Genomic DNA, 20,542 nt, shown 5'->3' with positions numbered 1-20,542 from the left:
ATTCCTCAGCAGAAATCTTGAGAGCCAGAAGTTAGTGGGTGATTTATTCAAAGTGTTGAAAAAAAATACCAACCAAGAATACTTACCCAGAAAAGAAGACCTTCTGAAGAGAGAGAATTTGGGGTGCCTGGGTGGATCTGTTGGTTAAGTGTCTTGATTTTGGCTCAGGTCACAATCTCACGATTAGTGCGATCGAGCCTAGCATCAGGCTTTGCACTGTTAGCATGGAGCCTGCTTCAGATTCTCTCTCTACCCCTCTCTGCCCCTCTCCTGCTTACTCTCTCTCTCTCTCAAAATAAATTAAAATAAACTTAAAAAAAAGAAATGAGAGATAAGGATATTTCCAGAGAATCAAAAGTGGAAAGAATTCATCACCACTAAATCTGCATCATAAGAAAGACTAAAGGGAGTTCTTCAAGCTGAAAAAAAAAGGACACTTACTAGTAACATGAAATCACATGAAAGTCTAAAACCTCACTGGTAAATGTAAATATATAGTCAAATTCAGAACACAGTGATATTGTACTGGTGATAGCCAAATCACTTATAACTCTAGTGAAAGGTTAAAAGACAAATAATTAAAATAATAATTTGTTAATTTGTTAAATACACAATATAAAAATATGTAAATTGTGACATCAAAAACATAAAATTGGTGGTGGAGGAGTAAAAACATTGAGTTTTTAATGTGAACAAAGTTCAGTTCATATTAGCTTAAAATAGACTGCTGTATCTATAAGATGTTTTATGTAGGCCTCCTAGAGTAGATGTTTTTTGTAAGCAAAAACCTAGAGTAGATACAGAAAAGATAAAGAGGAAAAATAGAAGCATAACACTAGTAAAAAAAAAAAGCAACATAAAATCGCAAAGGAAGACAGGAGAAAGGAACAATGATCTATGAAACATCTGGACTGCTGAAATGACAACAGTAAATCCTAACCTATCAATAATTACTTTAAGTAAAAAAAAAAAATTACTTTAAGTGTAAATGGACAGATGAATGGATAAAGAAAATGGAATACTACTTAGCCTTAAAAAGGAAGGAAATCCTGCCATTTCCAACAGGATGGACGAATCTGGACAGCATGGGCAAGATACTAAGGGAACAAAACTAGACATAGAAGGACAGGTATCTCATGATCCCACTTATAAGTGGAATTTAGAAAAATAAAGTCAAGCTCAGTATAGTGGGTAGGTGATAATTATCAGAGGCTGGGTCAGAGGGCAAGGGACAGATACTAATCAAACAATGTAAACTTTTGGTTATAAGATGACTAAGTTCTAGAGACTGAATATACTGCATGGTGATTATAATTATTAACATTGTACTGTATACCTGAAATTTGCTTAAAAAAAATACATCTTACATGTTCTTAACACACACACAAAATAACTCTGGGTGGTGATGGTTACATTAATTCACTTGTCATACTCATTTCATAATAATACATAAATCAAAACATCACAAACATATACAGTTTCATTGTAAATATATATATCTGAATTTTTAGGTGGCAAAAGACTGAATATTTCCTCCTAACATCAGGAACAAGGCAAAAATGCTCACTCTCACCACTCTTATTCAACATTGTAGTAGAAATCCTAGCTAATGCAATAAGACAAAACAAAATAAAAGGCATACAGATTGGAAAAATAAACATCAGAGTGTCCTTATTTCAAGTGACATAATTGTCAATGTAGAAAATATTGAGGAATATAAAAAAAAGAGCCCTCAAGGTACCTGGGTAGTTCAGTTGGTTAAGTGTCCAGATCTGGATTTTGGCTCAGGTCATGATCTCACAGTTCATGAACTGGAGCCCCACATTGGGCTCTGGGCTGAGATTGCAGAGCCTGCTTGGGATTCTCTCTATCTCTCTCAAAATAAATAAACTTTAGGAAAAAAAGACCACTGCATCAAATAAATGAACTAAGCTAGGTTGTAGGAAACAAAATCAACACAAAAACCAATCACATTTCTATATAATAACAAGAATATGTCAAAACCCATTAAAAACACAACAACAATTATAAACACTCAAAGAAGGCAAAATACTTTAGGTGCACATTTAACAAAACGTGTATGAGATCTCTATGCAGAGGGCAAAATGTTGGTGAAAAGAATAAGAGAAAACCTAAATAAACACATACTGTGTTCATACATTGAGAGACACGACGAGGTAAAGATACAGATTTTCCACAAATTGATTGATAGGATTAAATCATGTCTTACAAAGCCTTGGAAAATATTATATAAACATAGATAAGCTGGTTATAAATTTGTACTGTAAGGCAAAGGCACTGGAATAACTAACACAATTCTAACAAAAATAAAATGGGAGGAATCACTGGACATATGTTTAGAGGTACTATATGGCTACAGTAATCAAGATAGCCTGGCACCGGTGCAGGGATAGATACAAGGATCAAAGAACAGAACTGGGAATGAGAAACACACACACACACACACACACACACACACACACACACAGAGGCACCACTGAATTTTGATATTGGTACAAAAGCAATTCAGTGGAGGAAGTACAGCCTTTTCACACTGGTGCTGGAGCCATTAGACATTCATGGGCCAAAAACAAAGATCTTTGACCTAAATTTCACACCTCACAGTTAACACTAAAATTAACACAAAACAGATCACAGACTTAAATGTAAAACACAAAACTATACAAAACTACATACTTATATGTAAAACATAAAACTAAATACTTGGAGAAAATCTTTGCAACTTAGGGCTAGGTGAAGAGTTTTCAAACTTGATGCCAAAGTCATAACCCATAAAAGGAAAAAATGAATAAACTGGCCTTATGAAAATAAAAAATAATGTTTGCTCTGCTGAAGACCCTGATACAATGAATAGACAAGCTACACACCGTGCCTACAAAAGAATAGTAAGAGGGAGATTTTTGGTGATGGAACAGCTCTGTAACGTGATTGTGGTGGTAGATACACTAATCTACAAGTAAGATAAATGTTCAGACAGCAACACACACACACACACACACACACACACACACACACACACAAATGGGTAAACACAAAACTGCTGGAATCTGAATAAGCTCTGTGGCTAGAACCAATGACAAATTCTGCTTTGATACTGTCCTATATAGTTAAGCAAGATATTATCTTAGAGAAAACAGCTTGAAGGCCACATGACATGACACCTCCTGGGACAATTTCCAGTAAATCCATTATTATTTTGAAATAAAAGCTTTATAAATGACTATGTAAATTTAAAATAAATCCATGCCTACCCGCCGGTTTGTGAAGACAGAATAGCATTCTTTCACTAGTACTGTTTTGATCATGTCCGGATCTGTGATCGCCAACACTGGCTGTCGCCCATCATAAAACCTATGTTGGGGAAACAGCTGATTAAATTTAACGTGCCAGTTTCTGCAGTGGCAGCCACTCTTGGAAGTCCAGACTTTTAACCTGATGTTACCTAATCCATTCCACAGTCAGAAATAACATTAGAACCTTTATTAAGTCCATGTGTTTACATGGGTATTTCTGGGACTATTCTCTATAATTTTTTGTATGGTAAAAATATTTCAAATATTTTAGAAGTACTTCAAACATTTCAAATATTTTATATATATTATCAAAGAAGAAGTTAGGTTAGTAAATAACTGGGGGCAAGTAAATTATCTAAGAACGAAAAAATAATGAAGGAGAATCCACCCACTCAGTCACTAATAATTATCATTTTGAAGATATATCAATACATGAAATGAACACATGAAATGACACAATATTAGATGAAAATTGTAGACACAATGATCACAAATATGTAAGATATGTCTGCAAATGAAGAGACTTGGAATGCTCAAAAAGGGATGGCAAAATTATGAATTACTTCTTTGCTCTATTTTCTAAAATATGCTTCCTAGTTACATTTTAAAGGAAATATTATTTAAATATTAAAGAGAAATCCTTGGTAGCATTAACTCAGAAAAATTTGAAACAAAAAAACAAAGAGGATAAAGAAACACAAGCAACATGTAAATTCATTTTAGATATATTTTCCTTTATTACTTATATTTATATTTATAGGTGGGTCCCAAGTGTGAATCCCTTGGGCTCCATATAGGTGACAACCCTTAGTAGCAGGGCAAGTCCACTTGTGACACATGTATCACACAAAGCTGACTCCTTATATGTGATCCTGACCTCCTGACTGTCCATATGACCCATTAATGGGAACCAGCCACTGGCATGAGGTTTAGATTACACTTAATTACAGCATTCTCTGGCGTCGTGTTTTCTACTACAAATCATTTGCATTTGTTAGAACAAAATGGAAGATTTTCCATAAGTCCCCTATTCTTCCTTTGATGTCACAGAGGAACTTCAAATGCTTTGTGATCAGATATAAAAATGGAGGAGAACCACTGCACTAAATGCTCCCCATCTGCAAAAAGTATTCTAAAACTCAGAAGGTTCCAGTGCAAATCAAGTATATTTAGTGTTGAAGCAGTGATAGTAGTTACTGAAGTGGCACTTAGGTCAGCTCTCCCATCAACCTGATCATCTTTCTTGGGTGATTCCTACATTTTGTTTGTTAAAACAAGACAAGCGTGGACAAGGGACAGTGGTTTGGAGTTACCCTCTCTTTTCATGATCTCACTTCTACTACCAGTTAAATTCGGATTCTTGCACCCCACCCCACATCCTCCAAATTCTGTGTTAATGGAGGATGGAAACCAAGAATATGCATTTTTAGCAAGCCCTCCTAGGTGGTCCTTATCCATAGCCAAGCATGAGAACCATTTACTGACTCTAGCCAGAGCTGACCAGTACTGAATGTAGGAGGGACACTGGAGATAAACCAGTGGCAATCCAGAGATCTGTGTTCTCTCTATTCCTTCATGTTGCTTATGGGCCACACCAACTCAGCAGAGCCCTATGGATTCTGAGGACTTGACCAGAGAAGATAAAGAGGTACAACACTGGCTGTGAGCAGCCCAGCACCACACTATACCTCTCACACTGCTTCAGCAAACCTCTAGCCAACCTCATTGGGAGCATCCACTGCAAGCCGCCGAGGCCATACTACAAAATCCCAAGTCCATCAGCCCACCAGGGAAATACTGTGCTTTAGAAATTTCCTACATCTCTTCCAGTCTATAGAATTGGAAAAAGAAATACTTGACTATAGTTCTATTGGAAAGTCTTGGCTTAGTACTAAAATGCAAAACAAAACAAACTACACACTTGCAGACAGAGTAAGAAAAGAGCTGAGAAGAAATGGTTTTCCATTCTGTTTACAAAAGCCCTTCTATCAAAAGCACATATTAATCCAAAATATAAAGGATACCCTGCAGCTCTCCAGACCCGATTCATATTTGGACTTGTCCACCTTGTCACACATGCAATCCTGGGAAGGGGAGGTTTCAGGCGTTTTAATTAGAGGGCTTCATCCCAAGGGGCTCTCGACTGAGACTGTCTACACTGTGAGGGCCTCATCATAACAAGCCTATCCACTGGAAGTTTCCAGATTACTCACCCCCACATTCTTCCATACGTTCTAAAACATTTCTCATCAAATTCACAAAAACCCTGCAAGGAGAAACAAAACATATTAAAACAAATTAAATGTACTGAGCCCTACCTCTAAAGGACACAAAAACAACTCAGATCGCATGAAATGTGGCTTACTACCTCTCATTGGCAGATAGAGGGAAGCTCTTATTCACAGGCATCTTATGGGAAAGGAGAAAACAGCAGATATGAAATGGAGAAGTTCAAGTCTCTCTTGAGTTGTCTGCTAGTACTGTAGATACTGAACATCTTAGCCCATCTATGAAGACCCTGTAACCTGTCTTTCTGACATGTTTGGCTTGTGCATGGGTGTCTCTAAATGTCATAACCATGTGAATTATTACCTTCAGGGACATGTGAGGAAATGGAAGCTGAGGGAAGGTCAGCATGGCCCCTTGTTCATTGATCTCATGAGCCTTACTAGATTTCCAGAAGATTTAGGAAATTAAGACACCTGTGCCCTCTTTCAGTCTAGCAGATCTACATGAAGTCTAACACGTGTTTGTTGAGTGAGAAAGTGAGAGATGAATGGAGGAATGACAAAGTGGACTCACTTCCAGTTCTCACACAGAAAAGAGGGGACGGTGCCACCAATCCACAAAAGATGGTGCAAATTAAAACACTTGCTCTGAGTTTTCACTTATGTCACTTCAAAATCAGGAAACAACAAAACTTCCTGTCTCTCTGTTTCAGCAGTAATTTTGATGTTTTAACTATGCAAAACAGGGTCCAAAATGTGGGTTCATGTACTAAGGAGTTGATCTGGGAAAAGTGGAAAGGAGATTATTGCTTTTTCAGAGAGGAAAAAGGCCAGGAAGTTCTTAATGATAACTGGGCACTAAAGGCCAGGAGAAGTGGAATCTGAGGAACAAGCCTCAGGTCTGTGGGAAAGGAACTCTGAGGCAGAGAGCAGTGTGTAATATAGACTCTGCCTACTTGTCTTCTGGACATGAGCTTCTACCTTCTGTTCAGGAGCCAGGCCTGGGATGAGGCATCAGAGCTGGATTAACCATATGGCTCCTCAACATTCAGTCTGTGTGTCTGCTAGTACATTCCATTCAGTTACTTTAAATCTTTAATAGTTTTGTCAAAACAACTCTTTTCTAGTGATTTTGTATGAGTGGTTCTACCTTTGTGTGAAAAATAAAACACACACACACACACACACACACACACACAATTCATTTGGAGGTTAAAATCTGAAGTCAATAGACAAGCAACGTCTTGCCTCAGTTAGACCCCCTCCCTGCTCAGACTCACCCATAGGGTATCTCCTTTGAAGGCAGAGAAGTAAAACAGAAAGTTCTGGTTCAACTACTCAAATCCCAAAAGCTGTCACCATTAGCAAATGATGCGTTAGAGTCATTAAAATAACTGCAGAGGGTTGGCAATTCTTAGGAGAATTCAAGTATGTGCAAACTCCCCAAAGGTGAATCTGGAGCTGCCCATAAACTGAAGTTCCAGAGCCATCCAGGAAAACCAAAAGGCTACTCAGAGTTCATGCTTTGAACAGGAAAGTCTGACTCTAGCATACAGAGCCTAATGAGCTGCCACCAGGGAACCCCTTGACACTTTTCAACTAACAACAAGTACAATTATGCCTTCATGGGAACCTGCACCTGCCAAAGAACTCTTCATGATGCTCCAAGTTGGAACAGCAAGTCCTGTGCTGCATCAGCCAGAGATCTGGACTGCCAGTGCAGGGGAAACCTGAGGCTCCTAAGAACAGACAAGAGAGAGCCCTGGGGTGCACCTGGCCATATGCTGGGTGGAGACTATGACACCATTTCTGGAAAGTCTGAAACCTAAGAACTTCCTGCTGAAACCTAAGAACTTCCTGCTGAGGAGTATTTTTAATATGGAACTAAGCTGGAATTTGCAACCATAAGAAGCAAAAGAGGGAGCTGGGAGCTCAAACAACACCCACCTGACGGTACCCCAGAGCAGTTCCCAAAAAAGGCAGAGGTTTTGGCCCAGGAATTCCCAGCTTCTTAAAAAGTCCATGTGTGTGGGTCCCATATCTATAAAGTTAAAGAGAAAGCCTGGTCACAGGGATGGTGGAAGAGGTGCAGGGACTGGCCCATCACTGATGCAGAACCAGAACAGGTAAGAGAGGAGGTAACACATAGGGAAGAAATAATAACGTCAATTCCAATGGCAATTGTTACATTCATTCATCATCTCCTTTCCCTTCTCCACTGTAGACCCCAAACAGTAATAATAATGATGATGATTAGCTAAGAGCAGCTGAAAATTTAACAGTCCCAATCCTAGACTGAACACTTGAAAAATGTTTCCATACTTGAGATCTCCTGAAAAGTTCATGCTGAATTCTTCCAGGAAATTCATTCATGCCTATTTAGTAAATGACTCTTCCATGATTTTAGAGATTGTCATTCTAGGAAGGAAGAGAAAAAATTCTTTCTGCTCCAATGATGAGAGTTTGCTTAATTATATCCACTCAGTAACAGAGGGTTACTGAGAGTCTATATCAAAATGTTCTTAACAGTTTGCTCAGAGACCTTTCTTCTTTTCCTTCCTTGTAGTCCCTGTTGCTATTTGGGGTCTGGGGTCCTTTTTTGTTTTGTGTTTTTCTTTTTGAGAGAGAGAGAAAGCATGAGCAAGGAAGAGAGGGAGAGAAAGAGAGAGAATCTTACACTCGGTACAGAGCCCAATGCAGGACTCTATCCCATGACCATGGGATCATGACCTGAGCGCAAATCATAGTTGGACACTCAACCAGTGGGGCCACTCAGGGGCTCCTGGGGTCTGATCCTACTTGAATCTATCTTTATAGAGGCCTGGAGCAACCAGTGTTCTTATTTCTGTACAATTAAAACTGTGTCCCAGCCTCAACTGGCCTCATAGAAAAGTGGGATGCTTTCAGCTCCACGTAAGTCTCTGTTGTCAGACATTCTGGTTCTCTTGAGCTGCAGAGAAGGGGGACTGAAGTTGGAAACTAAGTCCTTTCCCAACCTGTTCCAGGATACTGGGAAACCCACCACTGAAAGGAATTCCTCTGCTAATGATTTTTATTTTCCTCCTGTACTGTAACATAGAGAGAAAAAACATATTTAATATCCAAATTTGCTTTCAGGGCTATGTCTTTGCAGCCTGCTGGCAGATTTCATATTGAAGGAGGAAGAAATCTCTATACTGATGCTAAACTTCCCAGACACTAGAAGGAAAACCTGAAATGAATAAAATTTCAAGATTTCTGCCAAGTCTCTTCAGCTCTAAAGGTACTCATTTAGGGTAAGGAGTTCTGCATATTACAAGGTCGGGGAGTGGCCAGGAGAGGGGCACAGAAAAGAGGGAAGAGTCCACTCTGAAGAGGAAGGTGAGGCATGTCCAGCCACCCTGGAAGTCTGGGTGCACTTGTGTACACGATGCTTGGTGGTAAGAGGGAGGGGAGCAGGAGCCACCTGAGAGACACAGGCCCAATCCTTTTACATGCGTCCTTAGCGGACACAGAGCAGGAAGGTGAATATAATGAGACAAGACCCAAGTCAGTCCTCTGCCTCCAGAATCCCCAGATCTTGAGATGGGGATGAGGACCCTGAGCACAGGGGCCTATTGATTTTAATCTGTCTCTGGTGAATTCTGCGTGATGGGTCTAGGTCCCAACAGGGGCTGAATCAGAAGATCATCGCCAGGAGCAAATAATATCTCTCAAACTACAGAAATTGGAGTTGGGGCATGGGGGTACTCCTTCCGCAGATCTGAGGGACATCAATAATAACCCCTTATGTGTTTCTAGCTTGTTTGAAGCACCCAACACTTCAGGAACTTCCTTTTGTTAACTCTTCATCCACAGAACATACAAGAAAAAGGGGTAGAGGTTGCTGATTAGCAAGGTTCCAGAGGCGATGAGCCTGAACAGTTACTCACAGATAGAGAAGCACCAGGCTGGTAGCCAGGAGAAGCCAGGTTTCTGTGGAAAAGCTTGGGATCAGGTCCATGGCCACTTTCCCTCTGTGAATCTCCTCTACTCTCTTTCAGCAGTGTGAGCCAGTCTTTGCTGGCCTGTGCGTGTGGAGCTTTCCTTCCCACCAGCAGTGATTCAAGTGAGGCTGGAATGTATATACTGAAGAGGGGGTGGGACTGGAGCCCCAGCTGGTATAACAGCTACCTGTGCTCCACCTGAAGGTGCCTCCCCACCCACGAAGTGTTGGCAAAGCATCATGGACACTCCCAGTTTGACCTTTGAGTTCATATTCTGCGGGAAATTAATAAACAACTCAGTGTTATCAGTAATCTCAAAGGTTTGAGAAACTCAGGTAAAGTCACTGTTCTTAAGTCTCTAACCTGTCCTTGTCCTCATGGCTGCCTGCACTCCAAAATACTTGAAATCCTTCAAACAACCTGGGTCTACTCATGTTTACTCATGTAGTTTCCTCTGCCTAGAAATGTCCCTGTGTATCCTAGAAGGATCTTACTCCTCCTCAAATCCAGCTGTGACAGAAGCCCCTATTTTGGGGTTTTTCCTCACCAATCTCCTTGAACGGATATAACCACTTCCTTCTCTGGGAAATTTCTGTCTTATGAGCCCAAGTTCTTTTCTTGTTCTCTGTCCTCTCCACCCCTCTCATTGGTCTCCACCCCTATTTGCCTTACAGATAGAAAGTTTCTCACAGGCACAGTCAAAATAGTCATAAAAATTATGTCCTTAGTCTCCAACAAAGCGCTATATGCTCAGGGGGCATTCAGAAAGGTTGATGGAGTTGAGTTGGTAGAGGTTAAATTACTGGGCTTCCAGTATATCCTTTCTGGGAGGATCGTTAGTGACCATGCTAGATACCTAATGGGAGAAATCGATAACAGGGCATCTAGAAATTACACTGGCTCATTAACATCAATCTGACCCATGTTCTTTGTCTGCGTGTCCTGAGAAACCATGGATTGACTGCATGGCATACCTCTGGATTCTCTGAGACAATGGAGCCCTACAAAAAGGTAATTAAGAAAGAAGTGGCTCCAAGCTGGAATACCAACACAGGACAGACATGGGGAGCTGGAAGATGATCCTCAGGAAAAGTAGAAGAGAAAGTCCCAGGAATTCTGAAATATTTCTTCTCCCTTTTGGTGCCTTCACTGGGCATCATTCCAAAGGGTCATGCTATTATCTCCAGTTTGCATTCATAGATACTGAGACTCAGTGACTGCAATTAGCTTCCCAACAGTTATTGATCACAAGAATATATTGTAAATAAGCGAACATAGAGACTGAAAAGTCTTCTGCACTCTACCGTACTGATAATCAACGTTTGCCCTTCCCTAATAAGGGTCACTACGGGAAATAATGAGATCCACAACAAATTGGTTATAATTCTGTTCCTAATCCATGGAGATCCATGGAAAGCACCTGCCTTCTCTGTCTTCCAGGTCACAGGACTCTGCCTCATCTCAATAGGAAAAACAGATGCTAGTCAAGATGGTACTAAGAATATTGTTGGGTGGGATGTCCCTTTCTATGTTCCCCAGCAGAGAGGTACATAGAATATGTGCAAACAAGGAAAGATTCATGTCATCTGCTAATTCTAGATGCTTGATAAAACTTAATGCTCTTGATGCCTGATAAAGCTAATAAACACAAAGCCTTACCTAACACAAAGTTTCACCTAAACACAAAGCTTTTTTTATTTTACTTGGAAACCAGACCTCTGTGGGAACTAATACTCTTTGATCTGCCTCAAAAACCCATGCTCAGCTATGATGGGTTCAGTCATGTGTATGGTCCAGATAGACTCAGTACCACATCACTATGTCAAGGCTGTGTCTTTGGGACTATTTCTGGGAATGGGGAAAACAGAAAAATACACATTCCAAGGACAGAGGAGAGGGTGAGTAGCCTCCAATTGCCTGGGTCCAGCTCATGGGTCATCTATCAGTTGCTCCCAATAGTTGATCTCCTAACTGGCCTGACCCTTGGCCAGCAAACTTAATACACTGTGACCAAGTTGGATTTGACCCTGGAACTCAAGGGTGGCTAATAGAGAAAAATAGAAATATCAGTTTCCACATTAACAAATTAAATAAGAAAAGTCTTATCATCAAAATAGTTTTAGAAAAAGTATTTGATAATACTCAACTCCCATTTATAATATAAAAAAAGTTTTAAAGTACTAATAGGGAACTTTCTTAACATGATTAAAGTATCTCCCAAAAAACCTACAGAAAATATCACTCTTCATAGTATAAAAGCACTTTCCTCTTATACCACTTTAATGTTTTACTTTATGCACATACAGCCTTTTCAAAAATAGTAACTGTTTTTAAATAAAGAAAATCTCATCAATTAACTTTTTGCTGCAAATGGGAAAAACATCAGTACTTGTTTTTGTCAAGAACCCAGACTGGGGATCCCATGGTAAACAGTTCAAAAATTACTGAAAAAATTAAATATTTTTCTGCCTTGTAAAACTTCCTGAACTGACTAGCAATGGGCAGAGGGGAAAGGAGAGGACCAGAGGAGAGGGCCAATCCTTTGGCCAAGATCATCTAGGTTTACAAGCTGGAGTTCTTGATCTTTCGTTAGAACACAGGCTTCTCTGATAATCAGATGAAAGTAATGACGTATCTCCCTAGAAAATAAACACTCATCAAACATTTTTGCCTGTTGTTCCAAGGAATTCCAAAAGATACACGAGTAGCTGCCAAGCCCACTGATTTTTTCCAGACACCCTGCCTCACCAAGTGCACCCTACTCTCAAGCTCCAGCCAATTTTGGTTGGTCATGTGGTTATTCTCAGGGCCATGGAGACCTCTCTATCAGTCTGAATCAGTCTTCACTCTACCTAGTGCTATGACACACCATGGGGGCAAAGTGTGAACAAGACTATTACAAAGGGCACTTACGCAAAGGCCCTAGGTGGGGTACTCCACTGTAGTCAGACACTTCCAAAAGAAGGCATCAGGAGCTTGGGGAAGGCAGAGACAAGTGGGATGTGGGGCAGGGGCGGGAGTAGGGGGTGGGCAGGAAGGGAGTGGGTTCCCAGAGGAGGTGGCACATGTTGTACCAGGGACAGAGAAGTATTTGGTCAGAGAAAGAAGAGAGAGGGCATTTCAGGCTTTTATAATGGCCAGCTTACCATCATTATCATTGCTGAGTATGTTTGTCATTTCTTGGTTGCAAGGTACAGTGTCTAAATCAAACTGACCTTTATGGCTGCTAATAAGGAATTAATCACACCACAGCCCCAGGTAAGCATTCTTTGCTTTCAGGGCCAGGGCTAAGGCCTACTCTGGTCAGCAGGGGGCTGGAGACTAGGCAGGACCTCAGGAAAAAGCCACTGGGCTTGGCAGGTACCACAGTGACCTTTCTTACACTTAGGGTAATTTCTTGGTTTCAAAACATTTGTTGAAGTAGAAGTCATATAATGTAAAATTAACCATTTTAAAGTGAACAATTCAGTGTCACTAGTACTGCTTAAGGGAAAAACCACAAGCCCAAGATGGAGTCATTTATGCTAGGCCAAGACACCAAACCAGGGCTTAATATGTATCTTAAATGCAATTTCAACCTCTCCAAGCAACGTTGTCTTAACCAGTCAGTCAGGAATCTTCTGGTCAGCACCAGTGAGGTAATCTGTCACATGGGCCCCTCTAGAATCCCCAGAGGAAGATGAGATAATCTACCTAATAAGACCCTGCCCTTTCCCCTAGGTTGGATGACCTTGCTGAAACAAACTTTTCTTTTGCTAATAACTTCCTTGCCCACCTCCTGCCTATAAAAATCTTCCATGTTGTACAACTCCTCAAAGAATCTCTCTATTTGCTAGATAGGATGTTGTCTGAAGATTCATGAATTGGTTAATAAAGCCAATGAGATTTTCAAATTTACTCAGTTGAATTTCATTTTTTTAACAGTACATTCACAATGCTGTACAACAACTACCTCTATCTAGTTCTGAAAGCATTTCTATTACTCCAAAATAAAATCCTGTGCCCATTAAGCAGATTCTCCCACTTTCTCCTTTCCTCACCTCTGGCAACCATGGATCTACATTCTGTCTTTACGGATTTGCCCACACTAAAGGTTTCATACAAATGGAGTCATGTAATATGTGGCCCCTATTAACTTAAATTTAAAGATCTAATTGGCTTTATTCAACAATTCACAAATCAGCAGCATCCCATTTAATAAACAGAAGTGAACTTCCAGGAGCTATATGAAATGGAAGGATTTTTCAGACAGAAGGATGTGGGACAGGAAGTTAAGAGTGTGTTATTTTAGGGGCGCCTGGGTGGCTCAGTCAATTGAGCTTCCAACTTTGGCTCAGGTCATGATCTCACGATTCGTGGGTTCAAGACCCACATCAGGCTTTGTGCTGACAGCTCAGAACCTGGAGCCTGCTAAGAATTCTGTGTCTCCCTCTCTCTCTGCCCCTTCCCGGCTTGTGCACTCACTCTCTCTTGCTCTCTCTCTCTCAAAAATAAACATTAAAAAAATAGTGTATTATTTTAGGCAAAGTTACCTTCCCTTAAGGGAAGGCAGGAAGTTTTATCAGGCAGATGGCCTCACCAGTGCTGATCAGGAAATTCCAGACCGACTGGTGTAAAATTTCACTCCTGGGAGAGCCAGAAACTACAATTGGATTTGGTATTAAGTCTTGGTGGGGTTTAACATGAGTGACTCCATTGGGTCCTGTTTCTTTTGAGCACTTCTTTTACTGAGGACAATGTTTTCGAGACTCCTTCCTGCTCAGGCACGTATCAGTACTTCATCCCTTTCATGGCTGAATAACATCCTGTGATATACACTGCCAACCTAAAAATAACAAGTCACAGTGAAAGGCAAACCAGGGATTATTTGAGATAAGATAACTGCAATTTAGGGAGAGCAGATTCAGGTAGAAACCCAAACATAGTCCCACTTTAAGATGAAAGCAAGGGGGTTTTATGAGAAAAGAGAAGGGGTCAATTTTATGAGCTGAAGGGGAAAAAAAGTTTTCTAGGGGGTTTTACAAGCTAGGATACTTTGAGTTATATATTGACTGACTGATGGTTTTATCTTCAGAAAGTTCATAACTATCAGTCTTGCAATCCCTTTGACTTCTTAAGCAATTGCTTAAAACAGCTGGCATTTTATCACAATCCAGACTTCAAGCTGTACTACAAAGCTGTAGTCATCAAGACAGTATGGTACTACCACAAGAACAGACACTCAGATCAATGGTACAGAATAGAGAACCCAGAAATGGACCCACAAACATATGGCCAAGTCATCTCTGACAAAGCAGGAAAGAATATCCAATGGAATAAAGAGAGTCTCTTCAGTAAGTGGTGCTAGGAAAACTGGAGAGCAACATGAAGAAGAATGAACCTGGACTACTTTCTTACATCATACACAATAATAAATTCAAAATGGGTGGAAGACCTAAATGTAAGACAGGATGCCATCAAAATCCTCCAGGAGAAAGCAGGCAAAAACCTCTTTGACCTTGGCCACAGCAACTTCTTACTCAACACATCTTCGGAGGCAAGGGAAACAAAAGCAAAAATGAACTACTGGGACCTCATCAAAATAAAAAGCTTCTGCACAGTGAAGGAAACAATCAGCAAAACTAAAAGCAACTGACAGAATGGGAGAAGATATTTGCAAATGACATATCAGATAAAGGGTTAGTATCCAAAATCTATAAAGAACTTATCAAACTCAACACCCAAAAAACAAATAATCCAGTGAAGAAATGGGCAAAAGACACGAATAGATACTTCTCCAAAGAAGACATCCAGATGGCCAACCGACACATGAAAAAATGCTCCACATCACTCATCATCAGGGAAATACAAATCAAAACCACAATGAGATTCCACTTTACACCTGTCAGAATAGCTAACATTAACAACTCAGGCAACAACAGATGTTGAGGAGGATGCGGAGAAAGAGGATCTCTTTTGCATTGTTGGTGGGAATGCAAGCTGGTGCAGCTACTCTGGAAAACAGTATGGGGGTTCCTCAAAAAACTAAAAATAGAACTACCCTACGACCCAGCAACTGCACTAGTAGGCATTTATCCACGGGATACAGGTGTGCTGTTTCGAAGGGACACATGCACCCCCATATTTATAGCAGCACTGTCAACAGTAGCCAAAGTATGGAAAGAGCCCAAATGTCCATCAGTGGATGAATGGATAAAGAAAATGTGGTCTATATATACAAAGGAGTATTACTTGGCAATCAAAAAGAATGAAATCTTGCCATTTGCAACTACGTGAATGGAACTGGAGGGTATTATGCTAAGTGAAATTAGTCAGAGAAAGACAAAAACCATATGACTTTACTCATATGAGGACTTTAAGAGACAAAACAGATGAACATAAGTGCAGGGAAACAAAAATAACATAAAAACAGGGAGGGGGACAAAACAGAAGAGACTCATAAATATGGAGAACAAACTGAGGGTTACTGGAAGGATTGTGGGGAGGGGATCAGCTAAATGGGTAAGGAGCATTAAGGAATCTACTCCTGAAATCATTGTTGCACTATATGCTAACTAATTTGGATGTAAATCTTAAAAAATAAAAAATAAAGTTAAAAAAAAAACTGCCATTTTTCCTGGTCCAGAGGTTTTGGCCCAGTTCAAACTATGCTGGTTAGGCAGTTTCTCTACAGTGCCTGCTTCAGCTCCACTTTCAAATGACTCATCATGTCAATTTCTCACCATATATACCACAATTTGTTTACCTATTTGAAACCAGGAAACTAACAGGACCCCATGAAAAACTGCTTTTTGGCTCCTTTTCCTGCTTCTGTTCCTGCTAGGATCTAGACCCCACCTTACATACGCCTGCCTTATAGAACAGATAATGTCCTCCTTGTAAAGGTCATGAAGTTAATGATTTCCTTGGAGTCTTCCAGCACAACAGATAATATCTAAGGAGTGACTGGATGGGGTTATTATAAATGTTTTCCAAGACCAGTGACTCACCAAAAATCCTGGCTCCAGGGTATCAGTGAGTTATGGAGGACACCCATCTTTGTTTCTGGATTACTAAGAAGATTCCAGCATCAGACCACCATACTCAATAAAACCCCAGACCCCAAGCAAAGAGGAGCCTCACTCTTCTTTCCTTTCTGAGTCTCTAGGCCACTCTGTCTGTAACTACACTCTATGTCTTTTATAAACTCTGCTCTCACTTCCTCTTGGCTTGAAGTTTGATTTCCATCCTGAGCAAAGCCAAGGACCCTCTTGGCTGGTCCTGTGCAGAAACCACCGAGCCAACCAGCCTGCATCACATTCATCCATTAATTTCCATTGTTTCCACCTTTTGGCTCTTGTGAATAGTGCTGCTATGAACATACAGGTAGATGTGTTTCTTTGAGAAACTTGTCAATTTTCTTAGGTTTTTAACTAGGAGTAGAATTGGTGGGTCATATAGTAGTTCTATGTTTAACTTTCTGAGGAACTGCCAAACTGTATTCCACAGTGGCTACACCATCTTATGTTCCCACCAATGATGTATGAGGGTTCATTTTGTCCACAACCTCACCAATACTTGCTATTTTCCTTTTTTATTTTTTTATTTTTCTTAACTTTTTTTTTAATTTTAGAGAGAGAGAGAGAGCAAGGGAAAGGGGGAGAGGGAGAGAGAGAATCCCAAGCAGGTTCCATGCTCAGCACAGAGACCCACATGGTGCTCCATCCCACAAACCATGAGATCATGACCTGAGGTGAAACCAAGAGTTGGATGCTCAACTGACTGAGCCACCCCGGCACTCCCCTTTTTTATTTTTATAGCTATCCTAGTGTAACAGGACCAAAAATTGTGACACTGAGGCTTTTCTTTCCAGGAAGCAAAGTTCTTCCTGCCAGCACAGGCTCAGTGGGATCATACCCGAAAAACTGAGCCCCGAGCACGGTAGGGTGTAGTCTTTTACACAATTTCTATGTCTTTGTCTCCCATAAATGGTAACATACAGACATACAGCCTGATTGGGCGGTCTATGTGACAGAGTCACATATGCACACATAGCCAGGTTGCCCTCCCATGTCTTGAGGTTTTCACCACATTCCTTAAGGAGGGGCTCTACCACACTAGTGTTTAATCAAGTGTAAAATTTCTGGGATCTCAACTTTGTGCAACCAAAATGGTTAAGAATATGAGAGAAAATAGCATCCAAAATATATAAAGAACTTGTAAAATGCCATGTCCCCAAAACAAATAATCCAATTAAAAATGGGCAGAACACATGAATAGACACTTTCCAAAGAAGACATACAGATGGCTAACAGACATATAAAAAGATGTTCAATATCACTCATCATCAGGGAAATACAAATCAAAACTACAATGAGATACCTCACATCTGTTAGAATGTCTAAATTAACAACACAAAAAACAAAAGGTGTTGGCAAGGATGTGGAGAATGGAGGATGGGGAATGTTTTTTTAAAAATATATTTATTTATTTTGAGACTGGGGGAGGGAGCACAAGCAGGGGAGGGGCAGAGAAAAAGGCAGAGGGAGAATTCCAAGCAGGCTCCACAATGTCATCACAGAGCCCAACATGAGGCTCTATCCCACAAATGTGATATCATGACCTAAGCCGAAATCAAGAGTTGGACATTCATCCTAGTGAGCCACGCAGATGCCCTGAAAGGGGAACCCTCTCGTATGTCAGTGGGAACACAAACTGGTGCAGTCACTTGGGTGTTGAGGAGGGTACCATTTGGGATGAGCACTGGGTGTTGTATGGAAACCAATTAGTCAATAAATTTCATATATTGGAAAAAAAAAGAAAAACAGTATGGAGTTTCCTCATAAAGTTAAAATTAGAACTATCCTATGGTCCAGCAATTACCTAAAGAATACAAAAGTACTGGGGCACCTGGGTGCCTCAGTCAGTCGAGCATCCAACCTCAGCTCAGGTCATGATCTCGGGGATCATGAGTTAAAGCCCCATGTCAGGTTCTGTGCTGACAGCTCAGAGCCTGGAGCCTGCTTTGGTTTCTGTGTCTCCCTCTCTCTCTGCCCCTTCCCTGCTCATACTCTGTCTTTCAAAAATAAACATTAAAATAAATTTTTTTTAAGAATACAAAAATACTAACTCAAAGGGATATGTGCACCCCTATGTTTATAGCAGCATTATCTACAACAGAGAAATTATGGAAAGAACCCAAATGTCCATCAACCATCGATTGATGAATGGGTAAAGAAGAGGAGGTGGTACACACACACACACACACACACAAATTGGAATATTATTTGGCCACAAAAAAGAATGAAATCTTACCATTTGCAATGAGCTAGAGAGCATTATGCTAAGTGAAATAAGTCAGAGAAAGACAAATAGATGATTTCATTCATATGCGGAATTTAAGAAACTAAACAAATGATCATAGGGGGAAAAAAGAGAGAGTCAAACCATAAAACAGACTCTTAACTATAGAGAAGAAACTGATGGTTACCAGAGGGGAGGTGAGTGCAGGGAATGGGTTAAATATGTGATGGAGATTAAAAAGGGCATTTGTCATGATATATTTAAGTGTGAATCACTAAATCGTACATCTGAAACTGATATTACACTGTATGTTAACTAATTGGAATTTAAATAAAAAAAGATTCTGAGAGAACATGCTAGAGATAGAGAGGGACAAGGAAGGGTGTAATAGGGAACCTGGCCTAGGTGGGCCCTGAACTTTCGGTAGACTCCAGGGATATCCATGCTCCCTATTGTGTAAACAGTCAGCAAACAGGGATCCACAGAATTGACTGATACTCAGGCCCTGTGTGAGTTATTTAAACACCCTCAGCCTCAGTTACCTAACTAACCTGTTAATAATTATGTCCCTTCCAAAAGGAGGACCAGACCAGGCCCAGGGCATGACCTGCAGGGACTTGGGGCCTAGATCTGCAAGTCTGGTTCAAAGTGGCTTTGAACTAAGAGAACATGTGACCTTGGCCAACCAGATACCTGACCCTCACAGGTCCTCTACAAATGTTGACTCAGTATAAACTCATAAACAGTTCAACTCGTGGCTGAGAGAGGACAAGAGTTATAGAGTAACCCCAGATTGGGTAATGTATTTTCTTTGAGCAAGAGGAAGAAATGTGAGTTCAAGTTTTAATGGCCAAAATAATTAGAAAGTTGGGAGTTTACTGGATATGAACTGTTTACATTATTCCTTCTTATCAATTATGTTTAAATGGCTCTTTTTACTGCCTGGTCTGTGAGGAGCCACTGAGGTCATAAATGTTTAGAGACTTCATTTCCAGGGTTCTACTAGGAGTCTGCAGTGTCTGTCCAGTTATGTAAACACAGCGCCAGGAGCAGGACCACCACAACCCACTTTTCCCCACCCCCATAGGATCTAAAGCCCTATTTGGTTGAGATCTCTCTCATCCTCTTTCTTCTAGTCTGGGAAGATTTTATCTTTAAACAGTTATCCTAAAGGTAATGCATACTAGGCCAAGAAGAGGTAAATTCCAAAGAAACCAAAAACAGGAGTAGGGAGAGCTCATTCTCTCCCCATACAGTGTGTTTATAAAATTCAGTTGGGACTTCTAGGCAGGGCTGTGACCAGGGTGAGGAGAGTAAGGCATTCCATCCCCCAAATTGCCAAAAATCTTAGCAGATAAATGTTCTAATGCAATCAGATTATATTCTAACACAATGTTTTTAAAAATAAATATTAATGCAAAGTACCACGAGCATTTTTTGCAGAGCTAGAACAAACAATCCTAAAATTGTATGGAACTACAAAAGACTCCAAATAGCCAAAGCAATTCTGTAAAAGAAGAACAGAACTGGAGGCATCACGTTTCCAAATTTCAAGCTATATTACAAAGTTGTAGTCATCAGAACTACATGGTACTGGTACAGAAACAGATACATAGATCAATGCAACAGAATAGAGAACCCAGAAATGGACCCACAACTATATGGCCAACTAATCTTTAATAAAGCAGGAAAGAATATCCAATGGAAAAAAGACAGGCTCTTCAACAAATAGAGTTGGTTAAACTGGACAGCA

The 20,542-nt window shown here is 40.4% G+C and overlaps 2 protein-coding genes across 2 annotated transcripts in view; both read right to left on the bottom strand.

Annotated features, from left to right (window-relative positions):
• The window catches only part of LOC131500901 (cytochrome P450 3A12), a 56,035-nt gene extending 46,402 nt beyond the window's left edge, over positions 1-9,633 (bottom strand). The window contains exons 1-4 of the mRNA XM_058710485.1: positions 9,454-9,633; positions 7,490-7,583; positions 5,528-5,580; positions 3,273-3,372 (exon numbers count right to left, since the gene is read on the bottom strand). Of these exons, the coding sequence (XP_058566468.1) occupies positions 3,273-3,372; positions 5,528-5,580; positions 7,490-7,583; positions 9,454-9,524 (318 nt within the window). The 5' untranslated portion in view covers positions 9,525-9,633. The remainder of the gene's footprint in view (positions 1-3,272; positions 3,373-5,527; positions 5,581-7,489; positions 7,584-9,453) is intronic.
• Positions 9,561-20,542, bottom strand: part of ZSCAN25 (zinc finger and SCAN domain containing 25) — a 93,001-nt gene continuing 82,019 nt past the window's right edge. Inside the window, exon 6 of the mRNA XM_058710480.1 lies at positions 9,561-9,781. Within this exon, the coding sequence (XP_058566463.1) occupies positions 9,561-9,781 (221 nt within the window). The remainder of the gene's footprint in view (positions 9,782-20,542) is intronic.

Source organism: Neofelis nebulosa, chromosome 18 (assembly GCF_028018385.1).
Source record: "Neofelis nebulosa isolate mNeoNeb1 chromosome 18, mNeoNeb1.pri, whole genome shotgun sequence".
NCBI classification, from domain to species: domain Eukaryota; kingdom Metazoa; phylum Chordata; class Mammalia; order Carnivora; family Felidae; genus Neofelis; species Neofelis nebulosa.
Note: the sequence above shows the minus strand (reverse complement) of the source record. Positions and strands in the feature narration are given on the sequence as shown.